The sequence below is a fragment of the Hyaena hyaena genome, unplaced genomic scaffold (assembly GCF_003009895.1).
Source record: "Hyaena hyaena isolate Hyena2069 unplaced genomic scaffold, ASM300989v1 scaffold_0, whole genome shotgun sequence".
NCBI classification, from domain to species: Eukaryota; Metazoa; Chordata; class Mammalia; order Carnivora; family Hyaenidae; genus Hyaena; species Hyaena hyaena.
The window spans coordinates 6,987,294-7,009,378 of NW_024080632.1; the positions used below are offsets into that span (position 1 = coordinate 6,987,294).

General features: G+C 55.1%; 1 protein-coding gene across 1 annotated transcript in view; it reads left to right on the forward strand.

The window, feature by feature from the left end:
* The window catches only part of TPCN1 (two pore segment channel 1), a 66,879-nt gene that overhangs the window by 2,043 nt on the left and 42,751 nt on the right, over positions 1 to 22,085 (forward strand). Inside the window, exon 2 of the mRNA XM_039236287.1 lies at positions 1,127 to 1,357. Coding sequence (XP_039092218.1) covers positions 1,246 to 1,357 — 112 coding nt within the window. The 5' untranslated portion in view covers positions 1,127 to 1,245. The remainder of the gene's footprint in view (positions 1 to 1,126; positions 1,358 to 22,085) is intronic.

Genomic DNA, 22,085 nt, shown 5'->3' on the forward strand with positions numbered 1-22,085 from the left:
GGCAGGTGATCTGGGACGCTGACACTATGCAATAGGAAGCTACGTGCTGTGTAAACACTGAGGCTCGGTCTGGGAGAAGTTGTATGGCAGCAGCTAGGATAACAGGCCCGGAGCCAGGCTATGTGGTTCAAAGTTTGACTCTCTAGCTGTGGGTTCTTGGTCAAGTTACTTAATCTCTCTGAGCCTAAAGTCTCCTGCTCTGTAATAGGAGTTAATAACCCTACTTACAAGGGGCCCCTGGGTGGCTCAGTCGGTTAAGCCTCTTGGTTTCAGCTCAGGACATGATCTCACACTTTGTGAGTTCAAGCCCGCCGTCCGGCTCTGCACTGACAATGGGGAGCCTGCTTGGCATTCTCTCTCCTCTACCCCGCTTGATCTCTCTCTCTCAAAATAAATAAATAGAAATAAAAAAATAATCCTACTTAGTATTAATGAAGCTTCAATCAGCTTTACTTAACAATTGCTAGAAAAGCCCCTGGCACATAGTAAATGCTCACAGGGTATTAACTACTATAATTTGAATGGTTATTTTTTAAGTCTAAAATCCTCACAAAACACATAAACAAGGGTAAAGAGGGATGGAGGTGGAACATATTAGCCATACTCTCAGTCTCCAAACAGAATTATGCTTAAATTGTCAGTATTTGTTCTTACAGAGTTCCCCTCCACATTTTAATGCTATTACTATAATATTCTTTATTGAGATAGAATTCACATACCATAAAAAAATCCATTTTATTTTATTTTTTAAAGGTTTTTTTTTTTAAATTAATGTTTTATTTACTTCTGAGAGAGAGATAGCATGAGCAGGGGAGGGTCAGAGAGAGAGGGAGACACAGAATCGGGAACAGGCTCCAGGCTCTGAGCTGTCAGCACAGAGCCCGACGCGGGGCTCGAACCCACAAACCGTGAGATCGTGACCTGAGCTGAAGTCGGACGCTTAACTGACTGAGCCACTCAGGCGCCCCAAAAAATCCATTTTAAAGGGTACAATTCAGTAGTTTTTAGTACATTTGCATGGTTGTGCAGCCATTGCCACTGTCTGATTTCAGAATGTTTTCATCAGTAGTGGTTGTATTTTAATAATTGTTTTTCTCTTTTTACCCGCCCCCCGCCCCAAACCTAGAAGATGCCTCTGATGGAGTTTCTGAGAAGCACCTCTGGGCCAGTGGCTTTGAACGAGAGCCCAAAGCAGAGACTATTTAAAGCTCTGGACATCGCATCCTGAGGGCTGCAGGAGAGAACATGGCTGTGAGTTTAGATGACGACGTTCCCCTCATCCTGACCTTGGACGAGGGTGGCGGTGCCCCACTAGCTCCCTCCAACGGCCTGGGCCAAGAGGAACTGCCTAGCAGAAGTAAGACTGGGGTGGGGGGAGGGGCACAGCTCTTTTGTTTCAGGGGGCGAGTTGTGGGGTCGGTGGTCTGTGGTCTCTGGTCTGGTAGTAGATGCGTGTACGCCAGTGCCTGACCTTGCTTTTGACCCCTGAGTTCTGACACAGAAAGTTCTGGGAGACTGTGGGGTCCTAATCTTGCACCCCCAGCTTAGGGATGCTTCCAGGGAGGAGCCTCCCCTCCCCCAGTGCCTTACTGTACTTGCACTTGAGGTATCCTGGCTTTGTTTGCGGATGCTTGCTGGGGACCTCAGGCAAATCGGCTCTGTGGCTAGCTTCCCTGCCCCGTTCCTTGTTAACAAAAGAAACAGGGGCGCCTGGATGGCTCCTTTGGTTAAGCATCCGACCCTTGATCTCAGCTCAGGTTTTGCTCTCAGGATTGTGAGTTCAAGCCCCATATCGGGCTCCATGCTGGGCGGGAAGCCTACTTTAAAAAAAAAGGAAAGAAAAGAAAAGAAAAACAGATTTCAACACCAGCCTCCTCCGTCCAGCCTGAAGCCTCTGGTGAGAAAGCAGGGTTGACTGCGTCTCCACGCCGGAGCTCAGGCCCTGCGTGGCCCAGGACAAGCAGGGAGGAGGCCAGCATTTGTCGTGATACATTGATTTGAGGGTTTGGGGTTTTTGCTTTGTCTTCCTCTAAACCGGAGCCCAGCATCAAGTGAGCCCAAGAGAGGGGAGCTTTAAATTTTTTACATTTTAATTGTGTTCCTGGCAGAATGGGAGACCTTAAAAAGCTTTCTGGTCCTTGTCCCGGAGCCATTTCCCTCACGTGCTCAGGCCTGGTGTCCAGGAGAGCTTAAAATAAACTTGCGTTCTGTGGAGGGTCCTAAGATGTCAGGGGCTCGTGCCTTAAGGATCTCTTACCAGATGGCCATCCCGCCCGCTGGCTGTGCTCCTGAGCCAGGACAAAGGGGTACTGCTGTCCTCTAGGTCATAAGGGAACACGGCTTGGGTCCAGGGAAAGACGAGCCTGGCTCTCCCGTCTCCTTTGTCCAGAGAGACCGCAGTTGGGTTGCAGGGAGCTCTACAGCCTCCCGTTGGAAGTGATGAAGGACGGCAGTGTTCTTGTGGCTGAGAGTACGTGGGGCACCCGGCTCCCCATAGCCTGGCCTCTCCTTGCTTGGCAAGTTCGCCCCGCCTCCAGCGGTAGAGCTGGGTGGTCCGGGAAGGTTAGACTATCAATCTGATTCTTCCCTAAACTCCACTCAGGGCTGAGAAATCCCGGGCTCTGATGTTTCAGGCTCACTTCTTAGATGCCCTGGAGCCAGCAAGCTAAGTGTTAAGCTCTTTCTTATCTGTTATCTTGACTGAGATCCTTTTGTAGGGTAGGCCCTATTCCTGTTTAACGGGGGAGGAGACCCGTGAGTCAGAGAGGTGAAATCAGAGAGGTGAAATCGCATGCCCAGGGTCACATAGCCAAGCAGGTGGCTGAGCACAGATTTGAACCCAGGACCGTCTGACTCCTCTCCTTCTCCCTTTTTTCCTATCACAAGCCCTTAATAACTGGCCATTAGCGTATATATATATTAATTTCATTAAGATAAATGCATTGTTACTTTGCGGATTTACAGAGGAAGACACAGCCTCAGAGAGGTTAAGTAGCTTGCTTGAGGTCACACAGCTAGTAAGCAGTAATGCTCCTCTGATATCCGCACCTACACGCTGTGTAAGATGCTTTGAAGAAAGTGATATAAATGAACGTGACCTAGTCTCAGCTTGAAAGCAGGATACTCCCTAGTGAGCGGGTGGTCACGTCCTTTGCCAACAAGGGAGGGTGGTCGACATACTAAGGGTGTGGGTCATTCTGGAAAGAGTCCAACTCAAGGTTCTAAATTGGATTCCTGGTCATTGCCGTAGGTGCTGCTTTTAAGTCCTTCCGTAGTATCAGCTGATGGCCCGGGTGTTCTGCTCTCCTACGGATCAGTGGGAAGAGCAGCCTAGTTCTGTGTCAAGATCAGGTTTTGAACCAGTGACGGAGCTTGAGTGGGAAACAGGCCAAGTAGACAATAAAATCAACCTTCGATGTGCCACTAGCGAGGCTGTTCTTACCTTGGTAATGTCAGTGGCTCATTTTGGCTGTTTAAGAAAAATGAGATATAGGGGCACCTGGGTAGCTTAGTTGGTTAAGCGCTTGACTTTAGCTCAGGTCGTGATCTCACGGTTGGTGGGTTCGAGCCCCGCGTCAGGCTCTGTGCTGACAGCTGAGAGCCTGGAGCCTGCTTTGGATTCTGTGTCTCCCTCTCAGTCTCTGCACCTCCCCTGCTCACACTCTTTCTCAGTCTCCCTCTCTCTCTCTCTGTGTCAAAACCAAATAATAAAACATTAAAAAAAAGCAAGGTCCAGGGAAACTGTACTTTCTGTGCAGTGTGTTGGTGCCTCAGTTTCCCCTCTCACCTTCTTAGTAGATCATTTGCTCAAATCTCCAAGAGCTGGTGGGTGTAACCTGCTAACCTCCGTGGCAAATCGGCAAATCAGTCGGGCCTCTCTGAGGAAGGAAGAGATTTCAGAGGAGCCCTACTGTGTGTCACTTCAGGCCTTTGTCATTTTATGCTTGCATGTCAGCATTGACCTTCCACTCAAGGTCCCCCGTCCCTGCAGTCTGAACAGTCTGAAACACAAGTCAGACCTGGTACTTTGCTCAGCCTGCAGCCCCCCAGGACCTTGCCGACCCCTGCGGGATGCAGGCCCAGCTCTTCAGCTGGCGCCCGAGGCTTGTGTGGCCCCGGCGCCCAAGTGGTCGCGTTCCCTGCCTTCACCCACAGGGTCCCGCCGCTTCCGGTTCTCTGACAGCCTGAGAGCCAACGCCTTCTTCAGCCGCTCTGCCTTACTGGCGTCTCTGCCTGGAGCGCCTCTCCCAGCCTCTTGTTTGCTGCTGCTTTGCTGGTTTCCAGTTCGATCTGGGAAATCCTGCTGATAATCCCATCTCTTTGAAGCCTTCCCTGATCCCCCCCTTCCCGACAGGGCTCATCACTCACTGCCCTTTCCTGCCCTGGTATCTCGATGAGGCGCCCGCTATTACGATAGCTTACTACATGGTAATGGCTTGTTTACCCGTCTGATCCCTGACTGGGCCCCGAGTTCCATTCATGTTGGCAGCGCCCAGCTCGATGCCTACAGCATATAGCTGCTCAACAGTTCATGGTGGAAGGACACCTAATTGGGTTTCTGAGGCCTTGTCGCTGGCTCCTGGGGATGGCTGTCAGGGACCTGCTCAGAGGCGGGCCGTATCTCCCCCTGCCTCTTCTCCTAACCAGCGCTGGGAGTCTCATTTCTCCTGATTGTCCCAGAGGTGGCCACCATCACCGCCGGTCCGTGGCTGATGGAAACCCTTCGGTCAGTTGGCAGAATTTAGACGGAGGCCTTCAGCTCAGTTGGCATGAGCCGCGGAGAACCAAGCCAGCTTTCTAAGGCCGTGAGCCTTGTTCTAGAGGCCGGAAGAAAGCCCAACATCAGGTTGTCAGCAGGGTTAGCTTTTCTCTGAGGCCCCTCTCCTTCACCTGCAGACAGTCGCCTTCTCACTGCGTCCCCACGTGTTTGTCCCTGGGTCTGTGTGTCTGTGTCCTAATCTGTTTGTACAAGGACGCTAGTCAGATTGGCTTAGGGCCCAGCCACATGACCTCATTTCACCTTAATTACCTCTTTGAAGACTCTGTCTCCAAATACAGCCGCATCTGAGGTCCTCGGGGTTAGCCCTTCAACATAGGAATTTTAGAGGGACACAGTTCAGCCCGTAACACTCCTGCCCCTTTCCTCAGATGCAGGTTCGCAGGAACCTGGCTGTGCTGCCTGTGACCTCTGATGCCAGGCTCGGGATGCCCTCTGCTGGAATATTCTCCCTGCGGGGAAGCAGAGGGTTCGGATTCTTTTCTTCCCTTTGTGGGCAAGAATGGATTTTATCCAAGACTCAGACCTCTCTGGGCTATAAGAGCGGCTGCCGAATTGCTAATGAATGACTCACAGGCAGAAGCCGTCAGGTTGATGAAGGAGGCAGGTAGAAGCAGAGGTATTTAAAGCCTGGAAGTTAGGAATAACCTTGAAAAAGGTCCGTGGGGCTGACATGCGACAGTGTGGTTTAGAAATAGCTCGTGGTCTGCATTGTGTATCAGGCAGCGGGTCGAGGCGGCCACTAGACCACAGAGTCTGAAGGCTGCAGGCAGTCCCAAGGGTTTTCCAAGGAAACTCTGGCCATGCTCACCTTTCGTCGCTTTCTCACAGCCTTTTAGCCCAATAGTTGCCTAAGATGGGCTTGTACTCTGTGCTTTCTCTGGGTGTGAAAAGAATTGGGGTCCAGGGACTGGCTGACACACTCAGTCTCATAGGCTACTTTGAGACTTTTTTTTTTAAGTTCATTTATGTTGCAATCTCTACACCCAACGTGGGGTTCAAACTCATGGCCCTGAGATCAAGAGCCGCACGCTCCAGCCAGGCGTTCAGTCATAGGCTGTTGCGGGGCTGATGGGCCATGGTTTCCAGGTGACGGGCCACGCAGGGATACGGCCTGGGGTAACAGAGCAGAGGAACCCCCTCTTCCTCCTTCACCCTAATGCCCTATGTGCCACCAGGAGTTGCCTAGCTTGGTGTGAGGTCTAACGATGTAGAGGACCACTGCCCCCCCTCCACTCCCCTGCAGGGGCCAACCTGTGGCTCCAGTCCCCACCGAGGAGGGGTCTCAGCCTCTCTAAGCCTTAGCCTCCTCACCTGTAGAGTGGGAACGCTCCCAGGAGGGCTGATGGGGGGGCATTCGCTGAGGTCACGTGTGTGCCACCCGTGGTGAGTGTTCGCCGGTCATAGGCATTACCATTGTGGCCAGAGATGGCGGTCCTTCTCTAGAATGTCATGGTGCACAGGTAGGGGGCCCTGAACCCAGGCCAGGATCTGAGTCCTGTCTGCCTGGCTCCTGGCACGGCGGGTGGCCGCTGGTGAGCCAGGAGCGGAGGCAGCGCGGCAGCTGGAGGTTTGCACGGCCTCCCAGGGGGCCCGGGCATTTGGCTCTGCGGAGTCACTCCCCTGGTTTCCAAGGGCCTCGTGGGGGCAGAGCGCCGGGTGCCTCCAGGCCGGCGGAGGCGCCAATCACAACGAGCCTGCAGCCGGCCTGCTGGGCTCCAGCCTCATAACCCAGACCCCAAGCCGCTTCCTTCCTCAGCCCTCCCAGCCTTCATGGGGGGTCCTGTCTGTTGCCTCGGGCCCCCTGCCACGAGATGCCGTCTCTCCCCTCTGCATGCGGAGAGCCGCGGCGGCGAAATGGCAGTGGTGGCAGCGGGGTGCGAGCTGGTGGGCCCTGCTCTGTACCCGTCACCCTGGGGAGGCCCGAGTTCACATCTGCTCCTGAGCTCCGTGAGCCAGAATAGTCTGCATATCAGCCCCCGGGTCGGGGAGGGTGCGGACGGCTCTCAGTAGCTCGTGCTCTCCCCGGGACCGCCTCGAAGGGTAGGAGACCTGGCCGCCGTCTCCGGGAAGGAGACCCGGGCTCCTGAGAGGAAGCACTGGGAGGGAGGTGGGTCCCCAGACCGCCCCCATCCCACCTTTGTGTTCGGGGAGCCTGCAGGCCAGCTCTCCATTCTTCTCCCTTTGCTGCAGTTAATTCCTTGGTTTGGACAGTTCTTGACTCCTTCCCTTCTCCTGGTCAGTCCAAGCTGAGGAAGGTCATACTCGTGAACGACAATAGCCCTTGGGTATTGGGCCCTCCTCTGTGCCAGGCAGCGTCCGGGAGCACCTTGCTTATGCTGGCCGTCACCGAGTGCTCCCAGCAACAGGAGAGGAAATTGATGCTCTGGGAGGCTGAAACGTCCCCAAGGTCACGCAGCCGGAAGGTGGCCGGCAGTATCGAGTGCAGGTCCTCTGACTCCAGACTCAGGCTCTTAACTGATGTAGTGCATGCTGTGGAGGTAACTGTGTGCCAGAGGGAGCATTTTAGGGTGAATTTTCTTTTCTGAAAGGAAGCAGGTTTCTATCTTTATCTTGTTATTTTTTTTAAAACTTTATTTCCTACAAGGCATGTTATTCTAAATTGGAGTTCTGTACCTGGAGCTCCTTTTCATAGTGTAAAAATAGCCAAGCCGGGGCGTCTGGGTGGTTCAGTCGGTTGAGCGTCCAGCTTTGGTTGAGGTCTTGATCTCACAGTGCGTGCCTTCGAGCCCCGCATCGGGCTCTGTGCTGATAGCTCAGAGCCTGGAGCCTGCTTCCGATTATGTGTGTGTGTGTGTCTCTCTCTCTGCCCCTTCCCCACTCACATCCCGTCTCTTTGTCTCTCAAAACTGAATAAAAAATTAAAAAAAAAAAATAGCCAAGCCTATGGGGTTTCATCATACAAGCCGTATTGGATCATTACAGGGGGCCAGAAAATGTGGGCAAGTGAAAAACCAGACCACAAAGGACACCCATGGACTCTATCCAGTAGAAAACTATGGCTTTCTCCTCAACGTATGCCCTTCCTCAGCTCTTCCTGTGGACAGGGACTGGGCTCAATTTTACATCTCGGTGGTGGGGCTGAAATTGAGAACTTAGGAGTCAGTATCGGGGAAGTAGAAAGGAAGGACAGAGGAAGGCCAGCTTTGGAGTGCGGCACAAGGCCCAGAAGGCGGGCTGGGGTCCTGAAGAGGGCAACCCCCCTAGGTCACGGTTCCCGGGGCAGGTGACCCCACATCTGGCCCTCCCTGGAGAATGTTCCTTGGACTGGATAACCTAATTAGGTCATCAGAATTTGGGCTGCCTTTGGCACTGGGGGCCCCTGTCGCCTCGTTTGCTCTTTGTGAGAAGGGCTTATTTAGCTATAAAAACGTACAGTTTTACCTCTTCGCGAACCCTTCATGAGGATCTGGTCCGGCTGAATTGACCTTGGAGCATAAGGCCTGAGAGCTCGGCTGGCCTGGGGCCCGTTGGGGAGCGTGTGTGCCATGTAAAGGGCGGCTGCCCCTCGCTCTGGTCCCTTGCTGCCACGTAAGATCACAGGCAGGTTCTTACCCCGTTTTCCCACTCTGCAAGAGAAGTCATAACCTACACTTTGGATTGGAAGTCTTCTGATTTTTATCTTCATTCTTTTTTTTTTTTTATGTTTTATTTATTTCTAGGAGAGAGAGAGAGAGAGACAGCGTGAGCAGAGGAGGGTCAGAGAGAGAGGGAATCACAGACTCTGAAACAGGCTCCAGGCTCTGAGCTGGCAGTGAGCACAGAGCCTGACGCGGGGCTCGAACCCACGAACCGCGAGATCATGACCTAAGCGAAAGTTGGACGCTTAACCGACTAAGCCACCCAGGCGCCCCTTTTTATCTTCATTCTTAAAAAAATTTTTTTTAAGAAAGAAAAATTTTTAAGAGAAACAGAGTGCGTACGGGAGAGGGGCAGAGAGAGAGGGAGACCCAGAATCGGAAGCAGACTCTAGGTTCTGACCTGTTAGCACAGAGCCTGACGCAGGGCTCGAACTCACGAGCCGTGAGATCGTGACCTGAGACAAGGTCGGGGCTCAACCGACTGAGCCACCCGGGCGCCCTGGAAGCCTTCTGATTTTTAAATCTTGGCAACTAGTTCTTGTTTCTTAAACACGGCCAGCCGAATAAACTCTAGTCACTGGGATGCAGCTGTATGAGCTCTGAGCTAGAACACACCAGCTCAGCCTTGGCTTTCAGTTCAGAACAAAGTACTTCAAAATAAGGGAAGAGTCTAAAAGGGACCAAGGAACTATGGCCCGTAAAGTATTCTTGACCTTTGGGTGGCATGCAGTGGGAATTGGAACCGGCCCTCCATGTGATCTGTTGAAAGAAAGACCAGATTTTTCCCGTCTGTGGAATGGAGGCCAGAGCTGGGGGTGGAGTGCCGGGCTGGGCACGTGCGTCTGAGAGGGCAGAGCAGGTGGGCGCGTCCCTCCAGACCCCTTCGTCTTCCTCTTCTGCATGTCCTTCCTTCCCTCTGGGTTGTAGTTCCTGCCACTCTCGGCGGGGGGGCGCTGGGAGGGCACTTTCCATTCTTCCTCCTCATTTGAATTCTGTCCGACGTTAAGACCATCTCTGTTCTTAGCTATTGGATCCAAGCTGGGGCTGGGATTTCTTTTGGCTTTGACTTTGAGATGTATGATAAAGAATCAGGCAGATGTTAGAGAAAAAAGAAAGTAACAGTTAAGGGATACCCGGGTGGCTCAGTTGGTTGAGCATCCAACTTCAGCTCAGGTCATGATCTCACGGTTCGTGGGTTCGAGCCCCGCATCAGGCTCTGTGCTGACAGCTCAGAGCCTGGAACCTGCTTTGGATTCTGTGTCCCTTTCTCTCTGCCCCACCCCTGCTCACACTCTCGCTCTCTCTGTCTCAAAAATAAATGTTAAAAAAAAAAAAAAAGTAAGTTGAATAGCTAGTGTTCATCTTCTCATTCTTATTTTAATCATCACTGCCTTCTTGTCAGCTGAGAAACTAAGTGGAGCTTCTCAGCTGGTGGACACCTGTGCCTGAAGAATCTAGAACAACTGCTCTGGAGCATCAATAAAACCGTCAGGTGTAGTTACGGCTCAGGAAGGGTTTACGGGCCGTTTGGCCGCAAGACAAACGAGGATGTAGTGTGTTACTTTGTGGCGTGCATTGGCACCGTGGAAGGCATTGGGAGGCGGAGAGAATGAGGAAGGCAGGGGAGGGGGGATATGGGGGCCAGAGGACCCGGGCTGCCTGATTTTGGGAAGTTCCAGGGACTGCACTTGAGTGCGATGCGCTGCACTTTAAGGTGGGAAAGGGGCAGAAGCTGAGAGGAGTAGGTGTGTGTGGGCGCTCCTTGGGCTGGAGGGTGGCTCCCTGCGGAGTTAGGACCTCATCCTGGGGGATGCAGAAGCCCGAGAGGGTGCTTTTGTCAGGCGAGTGACATGGTCACGTTTCAGGGGAGTGTCTGAGAAGTTACTCAGGCCGCCCTGTGAAGAGTGGTTGGAGCTGGGAGCGGAGACTGGCTAACATGGTGGCAGCCCGGGGACACGGTGGGGCCTCTTTCATTTGGTCTGAGCGGGTCAAGAGACCAAATGACGGTGGAGGGTCAACTAAGGGAGCAGCAGACGGGCCTGTGGCCAGATGTGATTTAGGGACAGGTGGGCTCGGGGATGCTGGGGTGACAGGCAGGGGCGGGCAGTGGCGCGGGCAGAGGGAGGAAGCATGTGTGCTGGCCAGAGGCAAGCACACTAGGGGCATGTCGGCTGGGGGCCGTGGCGAAGAGTATATGCTCTCGGGTCAAACCACCTGAGTTTGAATCGGCTCTGCCGTTTATGGCCGTGGGTTAAACGAGGTGGCGTATGTCAGGCGATTCGCACAGCACCTGGCTTACACCAGACGGAGCCCTGGGTGGCTGTTAGCCATTATTACTCAGGTCAGAGCAGGCAAACCCATTTTATGGAGAGCCTAGAATGCCAGTAACAGGAATCGGAGCTTGGCCGAGTGGGGCTTGGGAGCTGCTGTCTGTTTGGTGACATGATGACAAAGCATCTCCCTCTGACCTCCTGCCAACTCTGGATGCCTTTTCAAACACCGTGGCGTTCTGCCTTAGAAACCCAGAGCGGCCAAGTCCCGGATAGCAACTGCTTTTCTCCCTGGAGACTGGGCAGTGGGTGGAGAGGAAGCTCCTAAGATATTCTCTAGCAGAGGGAGCCGGGTTGGGCGTTTTTCTCTCTCGACCAGGCCCTGGACTCCCCCGGGGCCGGGTCGTCCGCAGCCTTGAAGCTCAGCGCCATACCTGCCGCTGGCTAAGCACTCAGGAAACATCTGGATGGCACAGAACCGAGGAGGATTCGCACAGCCTCACCTGCCCTGGGGCATGGGGGAGGGCCTTCTGGAAACATCAGGAATGGGACCTGACAGGGGGCAGGGGTTCGTGAGAGAAGAGCGAGATTGGGGTGAGCACTTCCTGCTGTGCCCTGGGCCCACCACGCCTCTCCTGGTGCCACCACGCCAAGCAGTTAGGCCCAGAGAGGACCTGCTCTCCTGATTGAAAAGAGCCTGGTGTCCAGCTGTATCCAGCCGATAAGTTGCTGCTTTGTTCCAGTGCGCTGACAGGACCCCCCAAACAATCCATTGTGATCGAGGGTTGATCAGGAAGTTCGCGGTCGGCTCAGCCAGGAAGCTGTATCTAACTCTGTCTGTCCCTCTTCATGGTACAGCTTTCATGTGTGGTAGTTCCCCAGTTCCCCTCTGTGGAGAAAAGGAAGGTTGGATTTAGGGGCCTTGTATTTCCATGAAAGGCTCCATTATGTCTGGGGACATTCCGAGGTGAGGGTCTGGTGGCTTTGGCCGGCATACGGGATGATACTTGTAACCATCTCCCTGCCATGCGCCCCGCTTCCTGGCCCCACGGCGGATCCACTAGCTGCACATCAGCATCCTCCGTGCTGCCGTGAAGTGTGTCTCCCCTCCACCCCCAGCCGGTGGTGTTGCTCTCTCATTAGAGGCAGCAAGCACCAGGACCCTGGATTGCCGTTGGGTGGTGTGTGTTGTTTCTAACCAGTTTATCCCAGTGGCGCAGTGATGGCGTGCGCCCCCATTTTGCAGACTTGCAGTTGGAGGCATGAAGTTCCGTCGCGGATGGAGGGTGCCCGGTGCCAGGTGGGCGCTCGGGCAAGGCAGGAATGTGGCGAGCCCTCGTCCCAGACCCCTGGCCACCCCTGCTCTCCGACCTTGCCAGGCATGTGCTGCTCCGCCCAGGCCCTCGCGGCCTTGAAAGTTTCACTCACCGCGGAGGAGTGTGGACCAGGAGACTGTAAACTTACACCTGCTCACTTGGTGAAGGTTAGGCCAAGTGAAAGTTGAAGCCCTGGAAAAGCGAGTGCTCTTCCCCGCCTGGCCCCCTGCACCCGGGAGTGGCCCCAGCGCTTTCCAGGCCACCAGAAATTTCATCTCAGTTACATTCCTGGCTGGCCGGCCTCGGTTCCCTCACCCCACCCCAGAAATCAGAGCCCGAGATCAGAAGTCCTACAACATGGCGCCACACATATAATCTCATTTCGTTTGTTGTCTGAACTGCTTTTCACTACCACCCTCCAGTGGGCTGCTGCCTCTTGCTTCTGACCCCACTGCAGCTTTCTCGGGCCGAGGACCTTTGTCCTGTCCTCCCACCCAGCCTTCCCCCAGGCTCCCGAACCAGCTAGGGCAGTGGCCGCCTGTCCACGCCCTCCGTTCTCAGAATATGCTGTGTGTGCGCGGAGGCCCGCGCCCTCCCCGGCACCTGCCTGTGATAGATTTGATTAATGTCTTAGGCACTGAGTCGCGGTTTGCTTTGTGGCATGATGGATTCCTAAAGATTGTGAGAAAATGGGATTTTGGTGAAGTAGATAATTTAAAATATGGCCGAGAGGGCTGAGTTTGGCAAAGCTTCCTTTCATAGTATGATTAATACCGCTTGGTTCATCCAGTGCCGAGTTGGGTTTTATGAGCCAAGTTCCTTCTGCTCGGAGACGAACCTGCTTGTGGATTTCTTTGGTGTGGCTCCGGATGCCCATTGGAGGTGGGCTGGGGCAGACAGGGCAGGAAAGCGTGGTGCCTGATTGGGTGTAAGGTCTGGCTGGGTGCCATTGTTGTGGGTGCCGATGTGGTACACAACTGTGCCTCTTTCTAGCAGTACAAGTTTTGCAAAGGCAGAGACTGTGGCTTTTCTACATGTATCCTGGGCGTGTCATAAACAGATGTGAGGTAACCTTCCTGGGAGGGACTGGCCAGGTTCAGAGAACACCTGAGGCCCCAGGTGACGACTCTGTGGGTCCTAGCATAGCCGGCCCCTGCAGCCATCTGGGGTGACAAGGAGACTCATACACACGTGACAGGTCAGAAATAGTCCAGACAGAGCTGGCTTCTGCTGCCCCTGGGAATAGCCAGCTTTTTGGAACATTAGGCCTCTGCTTCTTAGACTTCCCAGTTCTCCGGGAGCCCACACGTCCCGTAATTGTCGCGGGGGCCTGGGGTGCTCAGCTCCCACCTTCCCGTACCCTGCTGCACCACCCCACCTTTAGCAAGAGGAAAAGACTGCCTTTTTCTCTTGCTAATCTCTCTTTTTGTTAGATTGGGTTTTTATTTGAAAAAAAATGTTTTTTGTTTTCATTCCTTTAGCTCTTGCTGAAAGTCAGCTCGGGCAGAGCGGCTGCACTCAGTGCAGGCTAATGGCTTGGAGCCCCTCCAAGCTGCCGGATGTGTTGGCTTCCACTTGTGGGTGGCCGTCGACAAGCGTGATGTCTTCTCTCTGTGACTCTCGAGGGTGCCCTCTTCTCGCGGGCTCGGCTATTCATACTTGGCTGGCTTGCCTCGTCCTCCGTCCTCAGTCACAGCTTTTACAGTGCGCCCCGGGGCCCTGGTCGCCTCGACAGGGCTCGGATCTGATCGGTACTGGAGCCCATGCAGCCTCCGGGCCGGTTGCCCCATTTGGGGTTTATTGTGGGTTATTTTGTGTCTTTTTCAGTTTGGAGATCAAACACTGGCCCGAGGTACGGGGAGACTCACAAGTCTGGAGACATGGGGGCGGCTTGGGAGAATTCTCAGGTTGTGAGAAATGTGTGCGCGTTGGGTGGGCGATGTCGTCTGCTGACATGTCTACCATCGGCCCTTTCTTCAGAGCCTCTCAGTCTACGCCAAAGGATGGGGTTGAAATTCCGGCGTCACCTGCTGGTAGCTCTGGAGCCTCCGATGAGGATCTTCATTTTCTCCTCCTCCTGTAGAAGGGGCATAAGACTATCTCCATTCAGGGTTGACATACAGATTGAGTGGGAAATTCCACATCACATTTCCGAGACCAACTCAGTAAGTGGGAACTCTAAGGAATAGTAAAGGATCAGGGTTTCATTTTCGCCGGGGTAGCTGCTGTTGCCCCTTCCTGAGCCCTGAGTAGGCAGTTTAAGGACTGGATTGAGAGCTTGAATGTGCTCTTCCTCTTATCAAAGTCTCTGACTTCCTCTTAAGGAATGTTAGCTGGGTTTTTTTGTTTTTGTTTTTGTTTTTGTTTTTTTGCGCTTTCTTACATGGTAAATGGGGTAGTAATAGGTTTACTCCCTTGACCACGATCGTGGGCACGCTACAGGGTTAATTTAACTCAGCGGTCTCTTGCCCACTTGTTAGCTTGGCTTCTTGATTGCCATTGTGTTTTTCTTTCTTTTTTAGTATTTTTTTTAAAGTTTATTTATTTTGAGAGAGAGAGTGAGAGAGAGAAGACATGAGCAGGGGAGAGGCAGAGAGAGAGAGAGAGGGAGAAAAGAGAGAGAGAGAGAGAGAGAGAGAAAGCAGGCTCCGCGCTGTTAGCGCAGAGCCCGATGTGGGGCTGGAACTCATGAACAGTGAGATCGTGACCTGAGCCGAAACCAAGAGTCGGACGCTTAGCCAACTGCGCCATGCAGGGCCCCCACCATTATATTTTTCTTTATCTGCGATGCCTCTTTTTGGCTGCTTCTCCACTTGGCATGAAGGGAAACGGAGGAAAATGGGAAGAGGAGGCTGAGGACAGCGGCTGGCCATGGACTGTGCAGGCTCTCAAGCTCCCGTTGGCTCCTATGGGAGCAGCTGTAGCCAGACAAGCCCAGGCCCCTGGAGAAGTGGCCTGCCTCGGCCCTCAAGCTCTCTGCAGGCTGTCGGCTTGGCAACCACTGTCACTCCCCATGGGGCCCGTGCCTCCGGCCGCCTTACCCCACGTTGCTGCTCTTCTGCGCAGAGGAGACCCAGATGCTGGGGCGAGGCCAGGGTTCGTGATAGCCAGGTCCAGCCAGCCCCCTAGGTGCTCCCAGGCAGGGGCCGGTGCTAACCTCTGATCTGTGCTGAGCGGACTGCCCGCTGACGTGGGGAGCGGGTCTCATAGCCACACTTGCCCTCCGAAGGCCGCTTGTCTGCTGGCCTCTCGCAGGAGCCCCGGGAGTGCCAGTGTGCGGTGCAAAATGCCTCTCATCCCCGCTCGCTCTCCCGCAGCCCCTCCCCTGTCCCTGTGCAGTTCACAATTAGCATTTCTGATGCCTTCGAGTGAACGCAGGACAGATGTTCGCGCAGGTGCCACACTCCTCATTGGGTAAACAGAGTGGGGCTTGCAGCCTGTGTGTGTGCATGTGTGTGCGTGTGTGTGTGAAGCGCGGGGCCTCTGAGGCGTGCACAGACCTCACAAAATGTCTTTGCAAGGCACCCGAAGCACTTTGCGCATGCTGGGTGCTCACTAAGTACTTTTCGAGGAGTGATCCGTTCCAGCGAGAGCCCTTTGTTTCGACGCACCCAGTGACACGGGAGCAGGGAGCAGAACTGTAAGCTGAGTCTTGAAGTTCACGGACGAAAGGAGGGGAGAGCCCGTCCTGCCTCACCCAGAGGTTCCCCGTGGGTGTCTGGCAAGCGCAGGTCTCTCTGTGCCTCGGCAGGAGGGGTGGTGGTGAGGTGTGCAGTAGTGGGGAGACCGGGGAGGGGAGGAGGCTTTGACAGTGGAAGTGAGCTTGGCGGAGCTCCCGGCCAGACACCTGCCCTACACAGGTGCGCTCCCTGCGCTCCCCTGGGAGAGCGAACTTGCAGTTCTGCCGCGCGCTGGTTTGTAGATGGGGTATTTCTGATGGGCGCATCTGGTCAGGGTGCTCCCCTAGGGAATCTGGGGGGGCTCGGGTCCCTTCTCCCTAACTCTGCCCGTGTCAGCTTCAGGATCACTGAACCCTCTACAGTTCCCCCCAAAATGCCCTGCTGTTTGCTTCTCTGAGCTTTATGCATGACCTTTCCTGTTTCTGGAGCATTCCCCTCACCACGCCCCCATCCCCCTTGTGAACCCCTCTTCATCCTTCATCCTTCAGAAGTGGCCCAGACATCACCCTGAACCCCCCGCCGCCGCCTCTGCCCACTAGCCCCCACAGAAGGTCGTCGTGACATCCTTTTCTAGGCTGTTGTAATTAAGAAACGACTTTAATGCACAGAATCACATTCCTTCTTTTTCACCTCCTGATTGTGAGCCTCCTGAGGACAAAGTACAGGCTTCGACTTTTTCAAATCCAGCACCCGGCACAATGCCTAGGATACAGTAGGTGCTGAATAAATGTGTCCTTCAATTAAACCATATTTGTTTGTAGCAAGAAGGCCAGCCTTTTAAGATTTCATCCTCCCTCATTCTCCCCCAGATTATGACATGACTTATTAAGCCTGGAGAGTTGCTGTCAAGGTCATGTTTGCAACCTCAGGATGCCAGGGGCCCTGTGTAGCCGGACGAGGGTAGCACCTGGGGCAGTGATCACTACCCTAAATTATTCAGAGGCGCTCAGTTTCCCAGCCCCTTGTGAGAGCCTCTGTTTACAGCCACTGCTCTCAACCTTCTAGCCATTTCCCCTGTCCGCTCAAGGCCCTTCTGGGGCTGAGCTCATGTATCTACACAGAGTCCCTTAGGGCCCTGTCAGCAACAAAGTTGGAGGTGGCACAGGCATTACCCTGGCCGCTTCCAAACCAGGGCCTCTCCTTCTAGAACAGTGCTTGACCCATAGTACTGGCCTAGTTGAGCCTTTTGTTTTTCCTTTCCTCCTCTGGCCCGAGCCTTTGGCAGGACCGGTTTTGGGCCTGAGGCCAGTGATTCAACTAGGTTGGCTCTGTGCCAGCTCTCGCCGTTCTGGAGTCAGTGTATCTGCCCGGGGCCCTGCCTGGGTTTGCTGTCTCTCCCGGCATGCCCTGCCAATGTGGGTCCACCTCCCACGCCATCTTGCAGCCCCGTCAGCAGGAAGAGAAGGCCCGAGCCAAAGAGATGTGCGCTCTGCTTCCTTGCAGCGTCGTGTCTTTGGCTTGATTTTTATCTGGGAGGCTTTGAAGAGCCAGCCAGCGCAGAGGCCGTGTGGCAGCGGCGCGGCTGGCAAACTCATCAGTGTCACTCTAGTTTATTTTCCTCTGCTCCTTGAGCTTTTTCCCATGGAGTGGGGCTCTCAGTGACAACTGGCGAGCGGTCGGGCGAGGGCTCGTCGTTCATTCTGGCGGGCACCGCTTTCCGGAGGGCTCCGGGGTTTTGTGGGTATGCACATTTGTCTCTGTGATGCCCGGGGCTCACATGGCCCCAGTCCCAGTTAATGGCTGAAGAAACTGAGGCTCCAGGGATTCAGGGGCACCGTCAGGAGTGAACCTGGGTGTCGGGTGCCAGCTTTTATCTCGAAGAGGACATGCAGGGTGTGTGTGTCGTTTGAGAATGGGTGAGGTTTGGGGACATGTAAGAGGGGGAGCAGGAGCAAGGATTGAGCGGGGGTAGAGTCCTTGCGATAAACCTGCCCGGGAGCGGTCACGGCCTGGCATCCTGTCCCATCCAGGAGCTCAGAGGCAGCCTCTTTCCCTGGGCCCCCCCAGGAAGGTCGCTGCGGCTGACCCAGCCTGTGCGGACCCTGCCCTTGCTGGGTGGGGGTTGGATCACAGAAGCCCTCCCCTCCTGCGGGTTCGTTCCCTCCCTTCCCTGGTGCGGCTTTATGGCGGCATATGGAAACTGTTTCTATTTACCCAGCACCACCAGGATGCGGGCGCACGCTGTGCTCCAGCGAACGGAAACCTTGGATTCCCCGCAGGGTCGTTGCAGAGGCTGCATGCAAAGCAGCCAGCTGTTCTGCAGGGAGCGTCTGGGCCGGTTACATCAGCGTGGAGGGAGCGTTACCATCTGTGCACACAGGTCATCCTCCTCCGTCCGTCAGCCTGTCCTCCACACGGGGGCCTTCTCTCCTCCTTGGAGTCAGTTTTTTGTTACTGGTGTTTTGTATTCTAATGCCTGCCCCTCCTCCTGCCAGCGATTTTTATGTTCGCCTCCCTGGGCTGAGTGCCAGGATTCAGGGAGGGCAGTGAAGGGTTAGGCGTTGCATAAATCCTTAGTGGCTAAGGTCTGCCGGCCCGAAGAGGCTGCCGCCTGGTTTCCACGGAAAGCTCTCTGCCCAGGGCAGCAGGACAAAATGTTTCCCTTCGGGGAAACTTTCCCCGGAGGCACAGAATGGGATCTTCCTGGTTGCCAAGAATGTTCCTGGTCACCTTCCTCTGGCCCTTTTAAGACCTCCTGCAAGCCAGCGGAGAAGCCGGCTTGCTGGGAGGGCCTGGGCAGCGTCGAGGCTCCTCCCACCGTCCTGCACCTGCTGTGGCTCTTTCCCCTCCTTCCCTCCCGTAGTCGGCCCGCTGCCTCCCGGGAAACGGACGTGCAGAGGCGAGGGCCAGCCACCGTCTTCCTGGAGGAGGTAGTAGAGGGCCTGATCCCTGACAGCCCCGTGGTGAGGTCATCTCATCTCCACCGGCTGGGCCCTTGCGCTATGCCTCGACCTTGCCTTTCCAGCCCCCCTGGAAGAGCCCACCGTGCTCCGGGTGAGGACAGCGCCAGAGGGTGCGGCCTCACGCGTTGATTCTCGTGAGGTCCCTAATGATCCTCAGTGCGAGGGGCCGCCCTGGCCCCTGGGGTTGGGCTGGACCTGGGGTGCTGTGGTGAGAGGCCCCCTGGATTCTCCTCGTGCAGAGGGCACCCACGGAGGCCCCAGCCATTCACCTGGAGCCCTGGGGGCCAGATTCGGCCCCAGGTGGGCAGGAGCAGGTGCGCAGGGCAGGTGGCTGCCCACAGTCCCCGGGGTCTGAGGCTCCCCAGGCAGGCAATCCACAGCAGACCTGGTGGGTGTGATGCCTGGGCCTTAACCAGGATGTGGGGACACTTTATCCCCTGGCACTTCGTGTCCCAGTGACCAGTCAGGGGAGCCAGGAGTCCCCACACCACCCCTCACTCCCTGCTTTCCTAAGGAAGCCCACCGGGATGTTCCCCAGCAGGCAGGGCCTTGTGCCCCCAGACACTCCCCCACTGCAGGCCCACACTCTGCGTCCTCGGGCTCGGCTGCCTCCTCCGCCCTGTCGCTGCTCGCCTGCCCCCTGCACCCCTGCCTTCCTCTCCTGTATGGGCTGTAATTGTGCTGCCGCTCGTGGTAGCTGCTGAGCCTTTGAGCGTGCCTTATGCTGCAGCAATAGAGCACTTGGGATTTGGAGTATTTCCATCACCCCCGTGGCCACTTTTCCAACCTAGGAAGTGGGAAGCAGCATTTGGAGGCAGGGAATTAGGAGCCACGTGGTGCCCCAGCACCCCCTCCCTGCCCCCCATTTGAAGTGCAGTGCGCAGAAAATGCCTCTGGACTTGGCCGCGGGGCTGCCCCCTGCGCGAGAGCTGCCTATCAAAGGAACGGGAGAAGCCAGAGGCTCCCTGCCTTCCACTTGCGCCCTTTCTCTAATTTCTAAATGTGCCCCCAGCCCTTGGAGCCAGGTGGGAAGGGGGCTCGGTGAAATCTCCCGCGGCTTTTTTGAAAAGCCCTGCAGCCCCCAAAGGCCTTTCAGCCCTCCCCGAATGTAAGTGCCACAAACAAGCTACGGGGTTCAGCCTTCGGGGGCCTAGTAAGCAAGCCAAGTTCGTGTTCCGAGCAAGCATCAGGTTGAATGGTTAGAACAAAGTCCGCCCTGGAGGGGAGACTTCTTTTTTCTTGGCTCTGCCAGTCCCATTTTTCCCTTTCTTTTGAAGGTTCTGCCCTGAATTACTCGTCCAAAATAGCGCCTCTCCAGCAAACTCTTAAATGATTTTTAGGAAACAGAGATCCAGCTGGTGCCCCTTAAGCCCTCAGGCACTTCCCACTGCCCTCCCGAGGGAGCCTCCTCTGTGCTCCTTCTGGGCCCTGCCCTCTGGCCACTGGCCTGGGACTGTGCTTTCTGGAATCTTCAGGGAAAGGCATCTTTTCACTTTGCTTCAGATGTTGGTTGAGCACTCATACATCATGCCCAGCACTGTCCTGGGCTCTGGGGATGCCGCAAGACCGAAGCCCCAGTTCTTGTGGAGCGGACATTTCCAGGCAGGGAGACAGGTACTACACAGTACATAAATGCCCTGCTGGCTGGCGCTACAACCCCAGAGAAAGCCCAGAGCAGCACAAGGACCAGGGTGCCAGTGATGCGACTTCCAACGGTGTGAGGAGTCCGGGGACGGCAGAGGGAACAGGATGACAGAGGTCCTTAGGAGCGAGAGGGTGGGCGGGCTGAGAGATCTTGGTCTCATAGTCCATTTTATTTTACTTATTTTTTTTTTTAATTTATTTTTTGAGAGAGAGCGCGCGCATGTGTGAGCGAGAGGCAGAGGGGGAGAGAGAATCCCAAGCAGGCTCCCCACTGTCCGTGCAGAGCCCAACTCGGGACTTGAACTCACAGACCATGAGATCAGGATCATGACCCTGGAGCTGAAATCCAGGGTCTGATGCTTACCTAACTGAGCCACCCATGGCCTCATAGGCTGTTTTAATCCAGGAAAGGACTTTAGTGTTTTCTTGCAAGCTGGATGCTGTGGTCTATGTGGGGGAGAGAAGGGATACCATCTGGCTTAGGTTTTTAAAGGATTATTGTTATACTGAACTACAAAGTTTACTTAAAATACACACACACACACACACACACACACACACACACACAGAGCAAAGGACTTCTCTGGTCTAGAGCCTAGACAGAGGCAGGGTGGGAAGTAGGGAGCCCAGTCAGCGGAAGAGGTTGTGCTTCCCCAGGGAAGGGGTGGCTCGGGCCATGGCAGGGGGTGGGGTGGGAAAGCTGTGGGATCTTACGGTCCAGGCACAGCCAGTATCTGGGGGCCACTCAGCAGAATGAGTGAAGGGCAGATGAGGGGCGAGCCACTGACTCTGGAGGAGCCTTCTGCCCTGGGATTCTGGTGGGTGTGGTCGCCCCTTTCAGTACTTTAGGTCCAGGGACATATGCTTCTGTCACCCTCTACCAAGCCTGTCTGCCTGCCTGTCAGTCCCGGCCCCCACTGGGCATCCCGAGAACTCCGGCCAACGGGCATGGTGGTCTGTGCGAGGCCCAGCACTTCTCTTTGATGGGCCTCCCCGCCATGTGCACAGTGGGCTGCAGAGCCGCGCTCCACGTTCTTCCGGTGAAGGATGAGTGATCAGCGTTTGTGTTGGGGAAGACAAGGAGCCAGGAGGCGCGGGTGCTCCACTCGGCTCTCCCACCCCATCCCTGGCTCCCTGGTTCCCCACCTCGCAGAGGTGGGCATTGAACTAAGTGGTCTCTACCATCCATTCCAGACCTGAGATTCTTTCTGAGATGAGCAACAGAAAGTATCCAAAAATCTACGCAGGGAAACCCCACGGCCGTGCTGCTCAAACCCACAAACACAATGAAAACGGATCACCAGGAAAAGGAAATGCGGCAGCTAGGCCAATTAGGATGGCAGTTTCCAAACGCCGACTCCCATTCCTGGATCCCGTTCCCGGATCGATGTCCTCCTAGCCCGTAACACCCTGTTCCGCACCAGCTCCCCGCACTGAGCACACGGGGTAGCACTCCTCTACGATTTAGCCTGGTGCTTCCGGACGCAGACCCGGCTGGCTTTCCAAATGTGCGAGACCCCGGGCGAGTTCACACAGCTCCCTGGGCTTCCATTCGTCACCTCATGTGTAAAATGGGGCCAGTAATGGCAGGTTGCAGGATGAAGTTAGTATGTATGTGAGGTGCTCAGAAGAGCGCCTAGCACAGGAGATATGCGCTGGACGTGCGTATGTTTGTTATTTGGGCAGAAACGGAGTTGCTGAGCCCAGGGCCGTGTAGATCTGTGGGGCTGCTGTTCATCAGGGGAGGGGGAGGAATCTGCATGCTAAAGTCACTGTTAGCCCATCCGTGCAGGCGGTATTTGCGGAAGGCTGTCGAAACTAGCCAAGTCCAGGCGGATGGGCTCTGCCCCACGGGAAGCTCATGAAGTTGAGTTTTTTTTTTTTTTTTTTTTT